Below are 22,347 nucleotides of genomic sequence, written 5' to 3'. Positions count from 1 at the left end.
CCCTTTAGTGGAAAGAAAGCTTTGGAGAATACAGCCTGCCTATTTGTATTCCCAGGATGCAGGCTGGTACCAATGAGTAAGCCTATTAATTAATCAGTTAACCAGTCAACTAATTCTGACTCCATTATTACTTTTTCTTACAGTTTTTTTTTTAACACTTGCCTGTAAGTCTTAGAGTCAATTCTAAGTATCAGTTCCAAGGCAGAAGAGCAGTAAGGGCCAAGTTACTGGGGTGAAGTGACTTGCCCAGGGTCACATAGCTAGGAAGTGTCTGAAACCAGATTTGAACTTTAGACCTCCTGTCTCCAGGTCTGGCTCTCTATCCACTGAGCCACCTACCTGCCCTTTCTTTTTTTTTTCCTTTTTATTAAAACCCTTACCTTCCATCTTGGAGTCAATACTCTGTATTGGCTCCAAGGCAGAAGAGTGGTAAGGGCTAGGCAATGGGGGTTAAGTGACTTGCCCAGGGTCACCCAGCTGGGAAGTGTCTGAGGCCAGATTTGAACCCAGGACCTCCTGTCTCTAGGCCTGGCTCTCCATCCACTGAGCCACCCAGCTGCCCCCTTACCTGCCCTTTCTTATAGTTTTTAAAAGATTTTTTTTAAAGCCTGTTTGCTGCTCCAATCAGTTAATGCTCCATTCAGTTTTGTCTGTGACATGCTGCTGCTTTTCTTTGCTACTTTTCCTTCCTACTTGTTTCCTGGTGTTCTCCTCTCTTTTTAAACACCGCTTTCTCCAATTCTAGGACATCGTATTAGCCTTTCAATCTAATTTAACAAAGAGTTGCCTGATGGGGCGGCGCATGGAAATCCTGCCTGCCTTAGGAGACGTTGACGTGCTGGCCCTGGTGGCTTTGCCCCGTGCCCATAATGGACCACCCGCTCGCTGCACTCGCTGCCTTTAGAAAGCCCGATATTTCAGGCCGGGACTCCTCCCCCACAGGCAATGAAGGCAGCTCCCTTGAACTTGGACGGTGGGTTTTTGAAGTGAAGAAACCTTCTTTAAGAAGGAGACATTCACAAATACTCTGGTCTTAATCCCTGCACTGGACATCACAATTCCTAAGTGGCAGGAACTTAATCAGTGGTGACGGCAAGTGAACGAGAGCCACCCTCTCCATTTGCCCCCTTTCTTCTTCGGGCTCAGTTTAAAAGGATTTCCAGGAGAAATAAAGGCTCCAGAGAGAGGAGGGAGGCAGGAATCCACGGAGACAGTCTTTCTAATTGGGCCCCTTCCTGTGCACTTATCATCTCAATGGGCACCTAAGGAGACCAAACAGTTCCTCTCCTTTCCAAGCTCGGTTCGGAAAAGAAGGACACTTTTCTCCATTTCCTGTTTGCGAAGAAGTGGGTTCTGCCAGTTACAGACACCAGCCGAGCTCCAGGAGCCCAGGAAATGACGTCATCGCTTGGTTAATGAATACACCTGAGTCACCTGGGCTGGGAAAGACGCAGCCTTCTGTCCTGTGGGAGAAAGCAGCCCGGAAGTTGGGGAAGTCAAAGAAAGTCGAGGAACCCGATTTGGAGGATTCTCTGGTAAAAGATGGAAAAGGAGAGCAGTTCCCCCTGGGAGATGGGCTTGCTGAGAACGTTTGACTCGGGGGAATTCATCAGCTGGGAGAAGATCGGCTCCGGGGGCTTCGGACAGGTTTACAAAGTGCGACACGTTCACTGGAAAACATGGCTAGCCATCAAGTGCTCCCCGAGCCTCCATGTAGACGACAAGTGAGTAACTCGCAAGCGCCTCGCTGGGGCCGCGGGGGTCCCTTCTCGGGCTTGATATTGACGCCCGAAATGTGCAGAGGGACTGGCCAAGCTTTGCCAGGGCTAAACCGGAGCCCCGAGCCGGAGCTTCTCCGAAAGCTTCCCCCGTTCAGCCCGAGTGGGGCGAGTTCCGGGCAGCCGCATTTTAGGGCTCGGCTTCCCGGGTTCGCGCTCGCTGAAAAGTAAGAGTGTTTCTGGGCTCTTCCCCAGCCGGGGTGGGAGGCAGCTCCGCGGAGGCTCCGCCATGGGCGTCCTGGGCGCGTTTGATTCGAGCCCCCCAAGACTCGTTGAACCGCTTTTGTATCCCCAGCCCAAAGCCGCCCCGCCGATCGGGAGCGTCTCCGGCTTCCGAATTCCACTTTCCCCACTGCTTCTGGGGCGCTTTGCCCCCGGATTTAGGACGCTTTCAGGCTGTTGCAGGGCAAACTTGCACCCCCACACGGTGCCCAGCCCATTCGAAGCACTTTAAAAGGAGGCAGGCAGGCAGGCAGGCAGGCAGATGTGAAACGATTAGCTTCAGCGTGTTGGAACATGATCTCCAAAGGCAAGTTGTGGCTGGGATGCCGAAGTACAATGACTTAGTGTGCTCGGGAATGGGAGCTCGAAGGCCTTCCCGGCTGGCCTCAGTTTGGGGGACCTCCTGGGACCCCCGCTGACGTACCGGGTTATGTCTGCACTCTCGGCTCTTTTTCTGTGTCTTCCCTTCCTTTTTAAGCGCCAATTTGGTACTGAGCTGCAGCTTGCCTCTGAAGTGGGCCATTGCCGTGTTTGCCGCGGGGCTCCCTAGCCGTCTGGAGTGGCTTGGGGTGGGGGAGGGGGGCAGCCGGGCAGCCGTGCAGCGGCTTTCCTTTGTAGCTGTGGCAGTGTCTAATCCAGATTCCAGATAGACGTCGTGCCTTTCCCCGGGGCAGGCAGCGACTTGGCTTCTAAAGGGCCAGCCCAGGAAATGGGGCTCGTTTGGCCTTTGCTGATGACGGGCTTGTGAAGAGACGGGCGGCCTTCGAGCCCTTCGCTTGCGTTGCGGTTGCTCCGCGTTTATCGGGGTAAACAAACCCCATTGAGACCCGAGCGAGGTTGCGAAAGGGCGTTAAAGCCTCTTCTGGCTGTCCCGTCTAGTGGCCAGTCGTTTGCCCGAAGCTCCGCGGTAGCTTACGGAGCGCACGAATTCTGTGCGCAAGCCCGCCGGGTAACTTTGGAATCCCCGCAGCCCGGAGCCTGACGCGTCCGTTCTTACCTGGGCAGCTTCTCGGGCTGACCTCGGCTGCTTTTAGCCGTCGGTCTCTCGGTCCTCGGGCAGTAAGCAAACGAGAATGGAAGTGCCTGCAGCCAAACAGGGGCCGGGAGCGGAGCGGGGAGGCTCCCAGGGACGCGCCGAGCTCGCCCCCTCCACCTCCAGGGCAGCTCGGCTCGGGTCGCTCTCCCGCTGCTCATCGCAGTTCCCGTTTATCCCGGGACAAAGGAGGTGTTGGCGAGCAGCTTGTAGTGAGCTGGGTTTGCTGAGGCACCTTAGGGCGAGTCCAGGCGCCGATGGGTGCTGTGGAACTTCCCATAGGTTCGCTCTCGGGGTGTTCGAGGAGGGGGTAGACAGTGGGGAGCGCGAGCCGGTCCACGAAGCAAGCACTTGCTCTGCTTAGCCTGAAAGCCAAGGATGTGCAGACGGGCGCGGAGGGATCCCTGCTTCTAAATGGGGAAGCCTATCCCCAAAGAGACCGAGGTAGGTGGACGGGGGCTAGAATGGAGTCTGGCCTGGAGGATGTGGCTCCGGCGGGGAATGGTCTGAGGGGAGAAGAGGGTCCGAGTTCATTCCATCTTGTTAGAATGACGGGCGGGTTTCTGGGGTTCTTGAAGTCCAGGATAGGAGCAAGATAGGGGAAATGATCCCTGGGCCCCCTTCTAGAACGGGGCAGCTCGGGGAGGTTCTCCCCACCCCTCCACCTTCCTTCCTCTGCAGAGACTCCAGAGTCGGGCTGCTAGAAGTGGCTCTCTGCTTTGGGGCCCGGAGTAAGAGCATAGAACATTATCACGTAGGTCTGATGCAGCTTAACGTGGCCCTCCCCGCCTGAGGACAGGGGAGTGCGGACTCTGGGTTCTTTTCTCAGTGTGAAGCGGCATCCCCTGCAGCCCAGGCCCACTGGGCCACTGACAGGCAGATGAGCTCTCATGCACAAATATGGGCTTCCAAGGCACCAGCACCTGGGGAAGCCTGCGCCTCTGGGGGGAGGTGACTAGAGAAGGGACCTGGCTCCACTCCTTCGGGGCTTGGTCCTAGTCCCCGCCTGCCTCTCCCAGCTGCTATCCTCGCTCTCGGGTCCCAGCTACAGCCCGAAGGCCAATGCCCAGTGAGCATGGCTACCTCCAACACTGCGGCTGGGCAAAAAAGCCCAGAAACAGCCCCCGAAGGCCCATTTCTAGAAGCCGGAGTCAAAGAAGGAGCCCGAGAAGCCAAGCAGAAAGTGTCCGTCTAGAAAGGCTTGTCTCAGGGCGCTTCGGGAACAGGGCCGTAATCGTCCGCGCTGTCACTACCCTGTTGTGTGCTTGTGTGCGCGCTTGGGAAAACTTGAACCCGCTCAGCTTCTAACCGCTTTTATGCTGAGATGTTCACCAGGAAAGTGTAGCGACCAGGACCGCCGTGTGGGCTCTTTAAGCGGCGGAGCACACAGAACTCGGAGCCTTTCACCTAGCTCCGTGCATTTCCTGGAGTGAGCTCCCGGGAAGGAAGGCAAGCCCCTGGGGAGCCTTCTGAGCATGCTCGGAAAGTTTCCTCCTTGGAGCTGAAAGTTCCTCCTGCCCTTCCCAGCTGGGCACGTAGTGACTCGCGCTGGCACCGAGATGCTGTGCAGCTTGGGAGGTCAAAAGTGTTCCTGAACAGGAAACACCCCACCTGCCGCTCGGTGAAGAGCAAACTGGGATGGAGCTGGGGCCTTTGTTTTGGAGGCACAGAGGCCGGATTGGTGGTCTGTTGGAGGAACGGGACGTTCGCGGAGGTTTTCTCGCTTTAGCTTCCTGGGGGGCGGCTTCAGCTTCACTAAAAGCCGAACTTGAGAGTAGCTGTTTCACTGCGTGTCCTAATTAGTTAGCGGATGGAGCTCCGCCAGCCCTGAGTTCAAGTCTTAGCACGCTGAGCAAACCCCTCAAATGTCCCGGGCTCTGGGCAGCTCTTAGCCCTGCGTTACAGACCAGGTAGAGCTCGCACTGCTACTTGGCGGTTCATTAGCTGGCAATGAAAGGTCAGGCTCAGTAGCAGTCCCCAGTGTGCCTGGAGGAGGGCCCTCTGGGGATACTGAGGTAGGGTGGGCACTTTACAACCCCACATGTATGTCAACCAGCAGGCTGCATCGCCCACCTCTACCTTGGAGGGGCTCCTCTGCCAAGGGACTACACCTTCCCTGCGCTGGGGGTGGGGCCTTTATCCAGCTTACTCTCACTCGCCTCTAGAGTACTTGTGACCACTTTGCCTCCCCGGAAGAGTAGCCGGAACCAAAATGGAGCTTGGCCGGCGGCTGCTCGTCCCTAGGGTGGCATGCAGGTGAGCCTGGCCACCCATAGCTGCTAAACTGGCTCCTGCTGTTCCTTCTGCTTCCCTCTTTCCCAACTCTGCCTGGGCTCAGTCCCCACCTTCATCTCACGATAAGGCTCGGACCTGCTCCCGCGGGCATGCCATGATTAATGGAAAGGCAGACTTGTGGGCGGGGCCTCTAGTGGAGCGCCCGGGGCAGGGTGCTGGGCACTGGGCTAGCTGAGCTGTGTTAAAGGCGGCCGAGGAAGAAGGCCCAGACTGGGTAGTCAACAGAATTGCCCAGCCATTGCCGGCCCTGCGTGGCGTGCAAGAAGCCTGGATGAGGAGCCACCACGCGGGGGGGGGGGTGGGGGGGGGGAAGGCTGTGAGCGAGCATTCAGGCGTTTGTTCTCAGCATCTGCACTAATAGGAAACTCCTGCAGGTAAAAAAAAAAACCATTATGGCTTAAGTGCTGCGTCTTTGCCAAGGGGGCCAGTGTAATCAGCCTGGCTAGTTAGGACAAGCCTGAGGAAACTAGGAATTGGAGCTCTGCTGTAGGCAGGTGGACAAACCCATTCCTTGGAAGTTTTTAAAGTAGCTGTCATGGGAACGTTTGGAAGGCTGGGGAAGAGTAATTGGATTGGGGGTGGAACAGAGAGCTAGCTGAAAGCCGGCTCCCCTGGGCGCCCCCCCCCCCTTGGGTGTGTGTATATGTTTTCTAGAGGTGGTTCCCAGGTTTTTTCTTCTAAATAGCTCTTTGTTATCTGACTCCTTTTTTATACACACCCCATTTGGTCTCTTCCTGTTTTTCCATAATACAATGCCCCAGGACTCTGTTCTAACCCCTTGCCTAAAACAAGCTAGGCCAGCCTTTCTAGAAACCGAATCTTACCTTCCTTTTCTTACTTTCCTAGATATGTCTTTGAGAACTAAAATAGGATCAGAAAATCTCTTGGGATTTCCACTAATTTATGTGATCTTTCTGTTGTGAGAACTCAGTTTCCTCATCTGTAAAATGAGGGATTTGAACTCTATGCTGTTTTAGATTCCCCTCTTCTTGCCCTAGAATTCTCTGATTCCCTGTATTATGCTGCCTTTTTTTTGGTGAGAGTATTGCTGACATCATACGTTCACTTTGAACATGAATTCCCCGGGGTTTACTAGAAATATATCCTTAAAGTTATTCTGTTGAAGAAGCCATTTCTTCATCTGGTTCAGTCAGTCTCACTTTATTAGTCCCTATAAGCTTGTTTGGATCACCAAGTCTTACTCTGAGGCTAGAATGTGAAATATAAGCTTTCTTGCTTTGAGTCAGAAATAATAGCTCTCTACTTGTGGAGTATCCACAGGTAGATTTGTTGTTCAGTCATTTTTCAGTCATGTCTGACTCATCATGACCCATTTTGCAGTTTTCTTTGGCAAAGATACTGGAGTGCCATTTCCTTCTCCAACTTCATTTTCTAGCTAAGGAAATTGAGGTAAACAGGGTTAAGTGATTTGCCCAGAGTCATGCAGTTCTGTGAATACCATTTTTTGACCTGTGTGCCATAGATTTGCCATCACTGGCTAAAAAAAAGAGGGGGAAACAGTTCAGCAAAACTAATCAACATATCAAAGAAGTTTTAATTATATGTAGTGTTCCACACTTTGTCCCCTATTTTTGCAACAACAACAACAACAACAAAAAACCCAGGAATGTGCCTTTTTATGTTTGGCTCTCTCTATTTTTTTTTTAACCTTTACCTTCTGTCTTAGAATTAATACTTTGTAAGTATTGAGTGGCAAGAGCTAGGCAATGGGGGTTAAGTGACTTGACCAGGATTACACAGCTGGGCATTTGAACCTAAAATCTCCTGTCTTCAAGCCTGGCTCACAATCTACTGAGCCACTCAGTTGCTTCCTTTCTTATGTCTCTTAAAGCCCAAACTGGTCATTATTATTTCATCAAATTCAATTTTGCTTGTTCTTTTTTTCTTTTTCTAATTTATATTGTTGTAGTCACTCTATGCCAGTGATGGTGAACCTTTTAGAGATGGAGTGCTGGGCCTTGCCCCCTCCCCAGAGCTTATGCCATGCCCCTCCCCCCCACTGAGCACTTGGGTACACACATACACACACACACACACACACACAGGGGAGGGAGAAAGTGCTCTCATTGGGCAGAGGGGCAGGTGAAGTAAGGAATGTCCTCAGAGAGGGGGAGGGGAGCAGCCCAAGTGTTTCACTCCCCTCCAGTTCTGCCACCTGTGAGCCACCTACCTTACTCCCTGTGTATTCCCATTGGGCTGCTGGGCAGAGGGGTGGGGGATGTGAAAAAATCCCCAGGAGCCCTGGAGAGGGGGAGGGGAGCAGCTCCCTTTCTAGTAATGAACTCTGGGGTGTGGGGAGTGTAGCTGCATGCCCACAGACAGTACTTTGCATGCCATCTTTGGCACCTATCTCACGGGATTTTGTGGATGAATACCACACTGTAGACAATGGAAATACAGTGCACCACTACGTAGCTCTTGCACAAGTTTGCCAATGTGAGATTGTATATGGCGTACTATTGGCTGATGGAATGAAAAATGACCAACCACAGTACTGTGTTCTATATCCTGGGCACTAATTGGCTCAGTGACTGTAGCATTGATCTGTTTGCTCTCCCACTATTTCACACGTTTTCTCCTATCACTGGGGGCTCTGAAACGTAACTCCTGTCCTAGGGAAGGGGATCACTATATACTTTGTTTCCAGTTTTTTGCTGCTATAAAAAAGAATACTATAGAGGACAACTAGGTGGCTCAATGGATTGAGAGACCAGAGATGGAAGGTCCTGGGTTCGAATGGGACCTTTTCTTAGTTGTGTGATCCAGGGCAAGTCACTTAACTCCCATTGCCTAGCCCTTACTACTCTTCTGCCTTGGAACACAGTACTGATTCTAAGCCCGAAGGTAAGGGTTTGTGTCTTGTTGGTTTTTTTAAGTGACACTACAAACATTTTTCTTCTTAGTAGGCTTTTGCTTTTGTCATTGGCCTTTTGGTATATTAGAATTTATGGATCAAAAAGTATGGATATTTTAGTCACTCTTTTTTCTTGAGTAAGTCCAAATTGTTCTTCAGAATGGCTGGACCATGTCACCATTCCACCAACAGTGGGGTGAAATTGATTTTTAACTAATTTTTTCAATGAATAAAAAACCACTGGGGTAGGGGAGGGATATAGAGATAATAAGCCCCTTACAATAAATATGCTGTCAAGAAAAACAAGGGACCATATTGACCAATGCAGCAGGTCTCATTCTCCATCCTAAAGCCATCATTTCTCTGTCCAGTTGATCATTATGTGATATGATCAAGGGTCTTTATTTTTGATAGTATTAGTGTATAAATATTTGTGGTTCTGCTCACTTTACTCTGCATCAGTTTATCTGGCTTCCTGGGGTTTTTCTGAAGCTGTTCCTTTTCCTTCACTAGCAAACAAGAACAAACTGATTTTATACTTAAAAAGAAAACAACCCAACTTCTGCTTACAAATATGAATCTTGTGTTTGCCACCCCCCCCCCCCCAGCCTTGCTTTGGCCTATGTGAAACAGATTTGAGGAATTTTAGGGACGATTGGCACACAGAATATAGCTTGAAACAATAATAAGCAGAGCCTGTATTCTATGGCATTTGGGTCTGCCTAATAGCAAGTATGCTAATACGGAAATTTGGCTCTCAAGTGTTATCAGCTCCTACAAATTTGCTAACCTACTTTATTCTGCATTTTGGCTATCAAACTAAAATTCTGAGTAACTGAAGCACTTTTTTATTTGCAGCTTTTTCAAAAAGAACAATAAAGAAATCTTCCGGGGTCCTTGAGCAAAATCCATATCGTTGTTTCTGCCAAAATGAAATGGAATTTTTTGTTCTTTGAGATGTTGTGAAATAGAAATCCACAGACTCCATTGAGACAATTTAGGTAAATAAAGTCCAAAAGCCAAACTTCTCCAAGTCAAGGCAGAAAGTTAGATTTTATTGGAAGAGGGCCAAGTCCTCCAATAAAAAACGTTCTCGGGCATGTGTTCCCGACCCGGCAAGAGACAGCGCCCAGAGGCTGAGAGCTGGTTTACATAACAAAATGAATACTTCCATATAAGGCTGATGACATATCACAAGACAGAACATCATACAGACCTGCTTTAGAACCAGTTACCCAATTACAGAGCTGAGTGCTTAGTTCGTTCCTGAAAGCCCATATTAGTCTGAAGGTCAAGTCAAATGACCACGACCTCTCTCTCACCCGATCTGGGGGGAAGGATGGCTATTTTCAAACAGGAAGGATGCATGTTTGTGCCAGCCATGTTGGGACATGAGATCGGGAGAGTCAGCATCTTATGAGAAAGGGAAGCCCAAACTTAGGGAGGGGGTAGAAGTCCCCTTGGAAGCAGTTTGTATGCTTTAGTTAGAAAGCCTTGTAAAAATCATGAATTGTACTGATGGTGTTAGGATTATAATGGAATTTATACGAATCCCTTTAGAGTCACAATATTGATGATCTTAAACCTGTCACTGTCACTAAAAACCAGTCAAATATAAGGGGGTAGGAGTCTATTTTCCAGACAGAGAAATAAATAACTTGCCTAAGAGAAAGTCTTCAACTGGCATGAAAGTCATGACGGGACCATCAAGTTCTATGAAGCCTTTCCTAACTCCTGCCTTCTGTCTCCTCGAGGCAATATTGGTCCCTCCTCCAACCTTCTTTTGGTGCTCTGTCTATGTTTGCATTCGAGTCCTTTGAGTCCCTGTCTCATTTCTCAAAACAGGGGTTCAGGGAAAGGACGGCAACTTAATCATTTAAGCATGTCCAGTGCTAAATTCTCTACCTCAAATGCATACAGTATATTTCAGAAAACCTTTCTTAATGAATGGGGGAGGGTGACAATCTTGCTACTCTCTTTTAAAAGTGGACTTGATGCTCTCAAGGTCCCATTGCCTTCTGAAAAAATTGTGCTTATTTTCAGCCACTCAGAACTTGTGCTTTTAAAATTATTCTTGAGGCTTCATTTATTTCCCAAAGATGATTTTATCATTTTCCTAAAGCAGTTCTAGGCTGGCCGAGTCGTTTTCAAATAAGTGCTTAATGAACCAAGTTCAACCTTCCTTGGACTCCCCCCCTCACTTGGTGGTGGTAAGACGAAGCGACATCAAATGGCAGGCTTTGACGGGTTGGCTGTCCGGGGGAGGTTTGGGCCCTACAATAACTGAGTGATCCAGCACACGTGACTTGGTTGTGCATAAGCCAGCAATCCTGGATGCGTTGAGTATCAAGAACATTTTAGACCTGTAAAGCAGGATTCCCAGTTTAGCACCCGTCTCGCCGCCGGTTCAGAAGAGATGAAGATTTTTTGTAGAACGTTCAAAGTACTATTTTTTCAAAATAAAATGACATTGAGAAAGTGCTCTTTTTTTCCAATGGCATTTCTGATCACCAAGCCTGAACTTTTCAACTGAAGCGTAGCAGTTGTTTGAATGAATTAAGGGAACATGGAAGACCCAGCGATGGGTTACGGTTGGAAGGGAGAAGGTCACTGCAAGCCTTTATAGATAAGGAAACTAATGAACTCGGTGACGTGTAGACCCTCTAATGAGGGTATTTCTAATATGCAAAATGCTACTGGGATGTTCCTTGCCTTTGATTGTTTATAACACTCAGAATACAGCATCCAGACGTTTTTAGAATATGGCCACAATGAAGAAAAAATTGTCTTCGGGTCATTCAGCTAATAAAGGGACTCAGTCTGGGGTTCTTGAACCCTCTCTATACACACAAGCACACGGACAGAGAGCCATGTCAGTAGAATCGCTTTCACTTTCTTTTGTCTTTATTCCCATCAATGGGCTCTCTCTGGTCCATTCAAGATGCTCTCCTTTGACTGTTGGGGAACTCACGATCGATGAATGTTGGGTTTCTCTGGTTCGGCCATTTCCTTCTCCAGCGCACTTTGTAGAGAAGGAAACTGAGACCAACAGAGTCGAGTGGCTGACGTGCCAAGGGACCTGCCACTAGTAAGTGTCTTGTAGGCAGAGTTGGCCTCGGGCAGCTGGCGTCCCGACTCCCCGCCTACCGTTCTCTTCACAGCTGGCTCTTGCCTTACTGAGGGGAAGAAAATCCAGGCTCAGTTTTTCCTGCAATGGGTCAGTGGAACACAAACCCCAGCTTTTTGTATCCCTCCTAGCAAGAATTGGACTAGCAAGGCCGGGGAATGTTTTAGCTTTGACTTCCGGTTCCGAGCTCCAGCACCACGTGGGCTCTTACCATTTTTCAGTTTGGGGTGTCTTGTAGCCGGCCTTGTTTTAAGTCGTTTGCCAGACCGCAGCCTCTGATTTGCTGGTGCCCAAAATCTTGAATTCGAACCCAGAGCATTTTCTCCTTGTTTGAATGGCTTGAGTTTGTTCGAAATGGAAAGTTTTGCTTTTCCTGCTGCCAGCTAGCCTGGCTTTGATTACATTTATCGTTTGCAGTCTACAATCTTGGCTACTTTTCTTGTGCCTGGTCTTCTGCTCGGGTGTTGGGGGAGGTCTTAGAGAGCCTGCTGGCTACTAGTCTGTGAGTTAGAGATAACCAGGTGGCTTCAGGGACCCATGCGAGGGGCCAGAGCGGGTGTCCGGAGCTACTGATGGGCTGAGAGGATGAAGAGTAACAGTAGCAATAATAATGATTCGAACTTCTAAGTACCTGAAAGGTTTCCTCCAAAGGGAGGGCAGATCCAGCAGGCTCGCTGTCGAGTCCTGCTTTTCTGAGACTGTCCATAGAAGCATTAAACAAGGAAGAAGCCCAGGACCTCGCTAGGGGTCCACTTACTAGGTAGCCCCGAAGGCCATGACCGACAGGAGGGGAAGCTTTGTTCGGGATAACAGAATTACTGGAAGTAACCCGAAGGCTGAATAGATTGTGACAGCTCAATGCAACGGATTGTACCATCCGAAATGGCAAAGATTGGAAACCTCAAGAAAATGGGAAAATCTATACGAAGACATGAGAGAGAAGAAAAGAGAGCAGGAACCTGTTCTTCACGTTTAAAAACCAATGGCCACCCGAGCAAGAGAAAAGCACCATCCAAAGGGAGCTCACCAAAGGGTTCATATTAATTGGCCTGTGCATGATTTCAGTATTAGCAGACCAGCTTGCGCTGTAGCACACGATTTTGTATGCATTGCTTTTTAGGGTTTTGGTGGTTATTAAGTACATAATAACAAAATCCTGCTGGACACATTTTAGCTAGATAGCTTGGTATTCGTGGTTCATTTTGGTTCACATCTTCTTTCCAAAGTCAGTGGGACTGTCGGGTTTTTGTAGCTTAGAAAATGGATTTGCGGGGATGCCCTGAATACTCTAATTCCTGAGTCTTGTGGCTCCGAGATGCTGGTAAAGTGGTCGCACACACGGTGAACGAGAGTCTCCTGTTACGTTTTTTAAAGGCAGCAGAACTCAAGGTAAGTTATGTACACTCCCTTGGCCAGTCCCATTCCCTGCTCCTTTAGCTCCAAAGGAAATGTTTTGCTGTTCCAGCTTTAGTCTGAGAAAAGCAGACGAATGAGAAAATGTTTCCTGTCTGGGGTGGGATTAACGTTAGAGTTCTGAAAGCTACCACCAAACTGGAGGAGGGATGGACGAGGTTTTGTGTTGCTGCTTGTTATTAATCAATAACTCCAACTGAGGAGACCTTGAAGTGGACGGGCTTGATCTAAATACCTTTTCTGAGTCTCATTGTAATTTTGAGTTATGGCTTCTGTGCCTTTCCATCTAGTAAATACTTCATAAATGTTGAGAAGATAATGTAGAGAGTAAGGGTAACAGGACATGTAAGGCAGCTTTGTGTTTTGCTGGATAAAGCCTGTTGTGTATGTTGGACAGACTAATTGGGTCGTCCGTGTACCAAGTAAACTTCTGAGAAAGAATCCCTTCATTCAGCATTTGGTTCCGGAACAAAACTGAAACTTACTCAGATTTTTATCGGTGGATTCTTGCAGTGAAAAGGGCCCTTCCTTCTTCTGAAATTGGAAGAACCTGCACTTCAGTCTCAGTTCTAAGAAAGTCAGTCAAATAACCTGATAAATTCGTTAACCGAATCTTAGTGTCTTTATTTTTATAAAATGAGATTAATGACTAACCTACCTCTTGGGATTTATTCTAGCAATCAAACAGTTGAAAAGAAACTTGTGCTGTCAAATAACTTGATCCACAAACACAAATAAAATGGAAGGCTGCTTGTGTACATATATTATATACTATTAATTTAAGAATGAAATTAAATTTCAGCAGATATCATCCGTAATCATGGCTTCTACAATGATTAGTTGTCGCTTTTGTTTGAAATTGATTTCAGTCTTTTCTCTTAATTAAAAAGAAGTCATTGTCATGATATAACTTCTATTTAGTTAAAAGAAAAGAACTGACATTAAAGTAATCACAAGGGGAAAGGGAAGGAAAAGAAATGTTTCTGTAACCTTGAGATTAAAGACCTTGGAAGACCCACTATTTTAATTATGTGAAATCAAAGCAATAGATATTTGTGTATGTGTCATGAATTCACCATTAATCACAGCCCAGTTGCCACCTGTAAACTGAAACAGGATCATTACATATTGGGAAATAGTGCTAGACTGCAAATACATTTGAGGCTTTGTATGTATTCAGAGGTGAAAATTAAATAACATTGTTGACATCTTCCTTGGGAAACTCCCTTTCTCCTGATCCTGTTCCAGTCGTCTGACCCTTCCTCCTCATTCTTTACTGGATAATGACCAGTGTTCTAATCACTTGCTTCTATTTTCTCTTCTTTAATAGATTTTATTGGTTTTCCCCTTTTTAAAACTCTGAACTTAACACTGAATATAATTTACATTTCCATATAGTGGAACAAAGAAAGGATCATATATGAAATTGTGCATGTCAGTTATGTAGAGTTTGCTTTTTTCTTTGAGTATATAATAAATCCAACATATTATTTTCAAAGCTGAACTGCTTATCGCTTATTCTTTGGGGCCTTCCTTCTCATCCTTTTTGGGGGAGCAAGTGGAACCCTATTCCAAAGTCTTCTCTCTTTGCCCTCTTCCATTGTTAGAGTCAAGCAAAGCAAATTCCTGCATAGGTCATGTCCAAAAGACGGATGTTTGATTCAGCCTGATGGAGTCAGTCCGTCACCTTTGGCAAGAAGTCAAGAGTCAGTCATTTATTAAGTGCTTTTACTATGTGCCAGGCACTGGGCCGAAAACAAAAACAAGTCTTGTCCTTAAGGAACAAACATTCTAATGACACACAAAAGAAAGTTGAAAAGCAAAATGGAATGGGTGAGGGAAGGGATCATCAAGTAAATTAGAGAAGTCCAAAGTGGAAAATGGAAGAGCTGTTTAAGCTGTTTGTCCTGTCTCCTCTCCTTAAATGTAGGAGTTTATAGCTCCACTCTTCCAATTCAGAGGCAGAGAATTTGATGATGTGTGATTACTAAAGCTGATTGTACCTTACACAAGGACAGGCCATCCCAGTGTTGAGTTTGCTGGAGTCATGGTAGAGAAGTCAAAGAAGGGGCAAATGGAGAGAAGATGTAGCATGCTTCATCATCTGTCCTCTAGTCATGGTTGCTCATAAATTAAATGATTAATTAAAATCAGAATTCTTGTCTTTTAGTCATTTGTCTTTACAATAATTCTTTTAAAATTGCATAGATTATTCTTCTCACTTCACTATGCGTCAATTGGTATAAATCATCCCAAATGCCCTTTTCATTATTTTTTATTGTGATATATTTATTCCATTACATTTATATAACATTTATTCAGCACCTCCCAAGAATGCTGGAAAATGTTTTCCCATAGACACTCATTTTATCAAGTTATCATTTTCTTTAGTCCCTATTGTCTATGCCAATCTGATGAATGTGAGGCCGAATGTCAGAGTTGGTTTCATTTGCATTTCTAACTATTGGAGATTTTTTCTATGTCTGTGGGTAGTTTGGTTTCTTCATTTGAATGTTATCTGTTCATATCTTTTGACTGTTTTTCTATCAGGAAATGATTCTAGCTAAACATTCGAATGAGTTCATTATCTCTGTCATTGTATTGGACCTTTATCAGATAAACTTGGTATGAAGATTTTTTCACTTGTTTCCTTCTAATTTGAACCATGTTAATTTTGTTTCTGCAAAAGCCTTAAAGTTTTTGTGTTCAGAATTGGTCATTGATAATTTTGTCTTTGTCTCTAGCCCCTAAGCTCCCTTTGTCTTGGTTTCTTCATTTGTAAAATAGACATCACAACACCAGCTACCTCCCAGGTGTGTAAAAACCTTAAGGTGCTATATAAATGCAGTTCTTTCCCCTTGTTTCAGTCCTGAACTCTTACTCATAGTTCCAAGAGTTCATTTCCTTCTTATTCGCCCAACTTGGTTATGGTGTGACCTTTTGCACATAGGTCACATGTCCATTTAGATGATATAGGATATTGGTAGGCAGTTTAACAGTTTTCCCAGACTTCTTTGTTGAATAGTGAGTTCTTAACACAACAATTGGAGGACTTTGGCTTTATTAAACAATATGGTACTCTGTTCTGAAAGTAATTTGTTCCATTCATCCCGGTGCTTTGAAGATGACTTCTTTTTACTTGTCCTTGAGTCCTGGTGGTGCGGGACCCCTTTCTTTTCCCACTTCTCTTCCTTGAGCATCTTGACCTTTTGATCCGCCGAAAATAATCTTTGTGATTCATAGTTCTGACCATGTCACTCTGTTACTCTTGAATCTTCAAAGATCCCTGTTGTTTATGAAATGGAGACTATTTAAAGCCCTTCCCAGGCTGACTCTTCTTTTCATAATGAATTCCTATTACTTTGCTTTACACGTTTTTTATTCCAGCCTTTACTTCATATTCTGCTCCAGGCTCAGAGACAGATATGGCCTTTCTTGCTCCGATTATTGTCTCTGTCTACATGCCCCGTAATCTTTTCTGCTCCTCTGCCCTAGCAAAGTCCCCATCATTACCACCCTCTTATCTCAAACCTATGGCTGTCCTGTATATTAAAAGAACCCTCACTTGAGCTCCTGCCATCCCCACCAGCTATTGTCCTCTATCTTTCCTTTCATTCCGGGCTAAAGGCCTTGAGAAAACCCACCATCTCCAGGTGCTTCTAAGCCCTCAGCAATCTGACTTCATAAATTATTCAAATGCAACAGCTATTTCCAAAGCTTCTAGGCATCTCTGGTAATTGAATTCTCTCCTCTTTAAATTTTCATCGCAGCACTGTTCTTATCTGGCTTTCATTCTATATTTCCTACCATTCCTTGAGCTTTTTCTATGGTGATTCATCGGAACCCACAAAGAGTCTGTTTTGGGCCTCTTCTTTTCACCCAATACTGTCTCACTTGGTGATTTCTTCTGTTTCTCAGGTCTGTCAGCCCACTGGCATATACTAAGCACTTTTTGTGTGCCAAACAGTGTTGCTAAACACCTAGAACATAAATACAAGTAGAAAGGAAGGAAGAAAGGAAGGAAGGAAGGAAGGAAGGAAGGGAGGAAGGAAGGAAGGAAGGAAGGAAGGAAGGAAGGAAGGAAGGAAGGACCGACCCTGTCCTCAAGGAACTTATATTCTAATAGGAGAAGACAACATTTAAAAAGAAGCAGAAAAGGGAGAGAGAAGGAACAATGGGTATCCAGGGAAATGGGGATAGAACTTGGAAGTCTCCAATGCCACCTGGAGATGATTTGGACATGGTTAAGAGTGCTACCTTTCAATGGAAATTCTGGGTTCATCAGGGAAAGATTGGCTAAAGAATTCAAGGGCTGGAGTAAGACTTTAGGATGAAGAGCTGAAGTTCATGGAGGGGCAGGTAGGTGGCTCAGGGAATATTCTAGGCCTGAAGACAGTCCTGGGTTCAAATATGGCCTCATACTTCCTATCTGTATGACCCTGTGCAAGTCCTTTAACCTCAGTTGCCTAGCCCTTACTGTTTTTCTACCTTGGAGCCCATACTTAGTAAGGTAAGAGTTTTTGTTGTTGTTGTTGTTTGTTTTTAAGGAAATTCATGCGTTCAGCTGTCCTCTTTCTATGCAGATTATTCCTAGATCTGTATCAGCCTTTGCACTCTTCTTACACTTTATTCGCTCCTACATGTTCTGTGACCCGGTCACTGGCCTACTTGCGATTACCAACACTGCCGTCCCATCTCCATGTCTCTGCATTGTCAGTCTTCCATGTCTGGAAACCTCTTCCTTCAAGGCTGAACTGCAATCCACCTTCCGTAGTAGCCCTTTCCAGGAGAGCCCCAGATACTAGTCTTTCCTTCTCAGGTGACCTTAGCTACTCTGTGTGTCTTGAATATGTCTCTTCCATTTGTGTGCAAGCTTCTTGAGAGCAGGGCCTTTCCCCCAAGTGCTGGAAGGCGCATCCCCAGAGCTTTGCCCAGTACTGGGCACATACATGTTAAGCACTTAGCACATCCTTGGGGAGGGCTGACCGACTTGCTCTCCCTCATTCGATCTCTCCTGACCTGCCGAATGCGTCCCCTCCTCGTTTTTGCCTCTTAGATTAACAATGGAACAAGACAAGCGAGGTTCGGGGGGCCGTTTCCCCTTTGTGCTGCTGTTAGTACCATGTTTGCCCATCTCGAATTGTCCTCTATTCATTATCTGGGTGCTCCACGGGTACCTCATTCCGCGTGACGTCCGTGAAGGCTTGGATTGGATGAGAGTTTGGATATTGTCAGGACCTACTGCAGTATTTTGTATTTCACTTGATAAATGCTTTCTGACTTCCATTGAATCCAAACTGCAAATGTCTTTTTCAGAGAGCGGATGGAGCTTTTGGAAGAAGCCAAGAAGATGGAAATGGCCAAGTTTCGCTACATTTTGCCTGTTTATGGCATTTGCAGAGAACCTGTTGGATTGGTCATGGAGTACATGGAAACTGGATCCCTTGAGAAATTACTGGCCTCGGAGCCGTTACCGTGGGATCTCCGTTTTCGGATCATCCATGAGACAGCAGTAGGCATGAACTTCCTGCACTGCATGTCTCCACCACTCCTCCATCTGGATCTCAAGCCTGCAAACATACTGCTGGATGCACATTACCATGTCAAGGTTTGGCCTCATACTGCTTTTAACTTGATAACTGCATTGTCCGTTTGGATCGAGCTAGTCTACTTTAAGAATAGTTTAATGGCGTCTATAGGGTCTTCTGAGGAATATATCCTGAAACTCTGTATAAAAGGAAAAGTATGCATTTTGGGGAAAAGACAATCTTTCTCTTCTGGGGGGGCACAGTGGATAGAGTACTGGGTCCTAAGTCAGGAAGACCTGAGTTCAAATCTGGACTCAGTTACTTACTAGCTCTGTGACAAGTCAAGTAATCCCTATTTGCCTCCGTTGCTTCATCTGAAAAATGGGGGATAATAATAACCCCTTTGTCCTAGGGTTGTTGTGAGGATAAAATGAGACAATAAGTGCCTGAGACATCCTAAGCAATATATAAATGCTAGTTTATTGGTGTTATTGTTAGGGGTTTCGATTATTTGAGGATTCAGTTACTGAGGAGAATATGTGGGTTTAGCAAGGACCCATTCAGGTTCCAAGAATAAGGCATAAGGATGTGGTTTGGAAAAGAGCTCCTTTGGGAACAGCTATTGTTTATTGCTTTTTTGCTAAGCCCTATATGCCTGGCATAAATATTGCCTCAAGACTCTCTTGACTTTCCCAGGTATGCTAGTCTGCCGCTACACTCCCAGCCACCATTGCTTTTCTTTCTGTAAAAAAAAAAAATCATTCTTTAAAAAACCACCTAATCTAGACCCTACCATTTCCCCAAAGTATCCTTGATCTCGGCTCCCTGTCTTAGCCGAACGTCAAGAAAAGGCTAGCTACCCTCACTGCCTCTCCTCTCACTCACTCGCTCGTTACCCTGTGGCAGTGTGATTTCTGAACTCGGTCACAAAGGATCTTGGAATTGCATGTTCTGACTGATCCATCCAGTCTCTAGCTTTCTTGATCACTTTGGAGCAGTTGGCTTTTCAGTATCTTCTACTAGATACTAATTCCTCCTCGGCCTCCTTGGCTGGTCCATCCCTTGTGACATCCTGTGGGGTTCCCAAAGCCCTTCCTTGGGTGCTCTTTCTCATTAGCTTCTTCAGCATTTATGATTTTCACAAAGCTGTAGCAGTGCACGTTTGAGAGGACCTTAGCAGACATCTGGTCCAGCTCAACCCTAAAGGAATACGATTCCACGACAAACATTGCCGCTAATGGGCGAGCCAGACTGTTGGAAGACCCCCAAGCTGGGACGGAGAGGCGGGAATCGACAACTTCGAAGCAGCTCTTTTAGATACCTCTAAGTGTGGTCAAATTGTTCTTGCTATCGAGCCCAAACTGGTCTCCTTGCCAGTTTCTTCCATTGTGCCTGGCTCTGCCTTCAGGGGCTAAACAAAAGAAGGCTCCATGTTTTTCAAATATTTGAACACAACCATCCTAGCCCCCCTGAGCTGTCTTCTCCAAGCTAAACATTCCTAATTCCTTCGGTCTATCCCCATATGTCATGGACTCAAGGTCCTTCACTGGTTTGGTTTCTTTCTTTTTTTTTTTAAACCCTTACCTTTTGTCATGGAATCAATATTGTATATTGGTTCCTAGGCAGAAGAGCGGTAAGGACTAGGCAATGGGGGGGTAAGTGACTTGTCCAGGGTCACACAGCTGGAAAGTGTCTGAGGCCAGATTTGAATCTAGGACCTCCTGACTCTAGGCCTGGCTCTCAATCCACTGAGCTACCCAGCTGCCCCTTTTGGTTTCTTTCTTATGGATACTGCCCAGTTTATCAATATTCTTCTTAAACTTTAGTAAGTAATTTACTAGTTTAGGTAACTTTTGAGAAGGGCAGAATAGAATGAGATCATAACTTCCACATTCCTGGAATTTGTATTTGTCTTAATCCAATGCATGACAGCATCAGTGCTTTTTGGCTGCTGCTTCATCCTGTTCATTCATTGAGTTTACAACCTACTATTTATGACTGCTGCTTAGTACAAGACGCCCTTCTCAGATTCTTGCCCTGGTCACTTTCCCTAAACTGCATAATACTGTAAAGGGGTTCTGTTCTATGGCAGAACACTACCTCTTACACTCATTCTGAGATGATTAGCTACTCCTCATTTCTCTACTATGGAACCCATAGCTACCATTTTTAAAAATCCTCTTTAACCATTCTCTACTCTTTCTATCCCCCCTCAACTCAATTTCCTCAATGTTTCATTTTAAAACTACCTATCACTATACATTTAACTTATTTCTCTAGGTATTTGAGGACCTTTATTAGAGAGATTTGTTGTAAAAATCTTTTTTTCAGGGGTCAGCTGGGTGGCTCAGTGGATTGAGAGTCTAGAGATCTAGGAGGTCCTGGGTTCAAATCTGGCCTCAGACACTTCCTAGCTGCATGACCTTGGGCAAGTCACTTAACCCCCATTGCTTAGTCCTTACCTTTCTTCAGCCTTGGTACCAATACACAGTATTAATTCTAAGATGGAAGGTGAGGGTTTAAAAAACAAACTTAACTTTTTTCACTGTTATTATTACTGTGGATTACCCTTCATCCTATTTTTAATACCCTCCTTTTTTAATCCTCCCATCTCTACTTTAATTCTGCCTATCTTCAAAAGTGTTTTATTTCTACCTACTGCCTCCTTCAATTTATAATTTTCTGAAACAGCCTTTTTTTTTTTTGCTTCCTCCTTTTCAACTCTGGGGATAGCTGTAAATCCTTCTTATCACTGTTTACCCTCCTGTATTTTTGGCACTAATATATACACTACTGACAATTTCTAGAGTGCCCTCTTGTCAGATGAATGTTAAGATTTAAGCGATAGATAATTCTTCATCTTGACATTCAAATCTTTCCTGCTTAGATGGAAAAGACAAATTAAGTGATTACAGATCTCTTCCAAATGGCTTTACGATGTTTTAGAACTTGATGCAAAGTCAAAACAATGGTTTACCCAAATAGGAACATCTGGAGGACCTGATGATCCGTGGGGAATTCTTCTTAACGTGATGGACTCCTGCTGGAACTCTTCTATTACAGTAATTAATATTTTTGTCGTGCATATCTCTCTTTGTTTTAGTCTTCATCTAATGCTGATTATCAGAAGGTCATTGAACAGGGTTTTTTCTATTGTTACATCTACAAAAACTAGAATGATGATCGTGTTAAGTACCTTGTAAAAGAATTTATTTATAAGGTAGTATTTTCGTTCGATGGAATTGAATGCTTTTGCATAATTATCAATAAGCATAATGAAATCTTAAGTGTTCTCTGTATCTTTCAGTCAGTTGTGAGATCGTTGAATAATATTGGTGAAAATGCAATTATTCCCCATTAATATCTTAACCGATGCCATCATTTCTTGTATCGATGATCCCCGTAAAGATTTTTTACATGCACGAGAAGGCACGGTTAAAGGGCATTAATATTTTCTCCATCATCTTTTTGGTTGGAATCAATAAGGTATCAGGCTTTCCCCCCAGTTTTGATATCTCCTTTAATGCCCTCACAAGGTATGTGATTTCTAGCATGAATGTCTTCTACTTGTACTTCATGCAATCTGACTGTTTTCTCCATCTTTGTTCACTTTAAGGTCATTTTGTTTTTAAAATATGTTTTAATTTTATTTAAAAAAATATTTTTCCATGTTTCCATTATTTTTTTCTTTTCCTGCCCACTTCCCTGCCCCCTCCCAGAGCCAACAAGCAATTCTATTGGCTTGTACAAATGTTGTCACTTGATACCGATTTCTACATTATTCATTTTCATAAGGTTATTTCCACTTATTATGTAAGCACACTTAATGATTGTGATGTTAGCATAGAGTTGTGGTGGTTCACTAGCCTTGATGAAGAAAACAAGTTGTAATAATTTTTGTAAATCTTTTCCTCTTGCATTCTTTCCCATTTATGTCCTTGAATTCCTTTGAGATGTTTTGATTAATTGAAGATATCATTTTTTTCCCATTTAAATAAGTTTATTTAGTCAATTTAGAACATTATTCCTTGGTTACAATAATCACATTATTTCCCTCCCTCCCCTCCACCCACTCT

General features: G+C 45.3%; 1 protein-coding gene across 2 annotated transcripts in view; it reads left to right on the top strand.

The window, feature by feature from the left end:
- Positions 1–361: 361 nt before the first annotated feature.
- Positions 362–22,347, top strand: part of RIPK4 (receptor interacting serine/threonine kinase 4) — a 47,802-nt gene continuing 25,816 nt past the window's right edge. The window contains exons 1-2 of one of the 2 annotated variants that reach the window (XM_007493064.3): positions 362–1,724; positions 18,060–18,351. In XM_007493064.3, the coding sequence (XP_007493126.1) occupies positions 1,543–1,724; positions 18,060–18,351 (474 nt within the window). In that variant the 5' untranslated portion in view covers positions 362–1,542. Of the gene's footprint in view, positions 1,725–2,791; positions 3,478–18,059; positions 18,352–22,347 lie in introns of those variants that run through there. The other variant, XM_016433116.2, reaches the window with a different exon arrangement.

The sequence above is a fragment of the Monodelphis domestica genome, chromosome 4 (genome assembly GCF_027887165.1).
Source record: "Monodelphis domestica isolate mMonDom1 chromosome 4, mMonDom1.pri, whole genome shotgun sequence".
NCBI classification, from domain to species: Eukaryota; Metazoa; Chordata; class Mammalia; order Didelphimorphia; family Didelphidae; genus Monodelphis; species Monodelphis domestica.
Note: the sequence above shows the minus strand (reverse complement) of the source record. Positions and strands in the feature narration are given on the sequence as shown.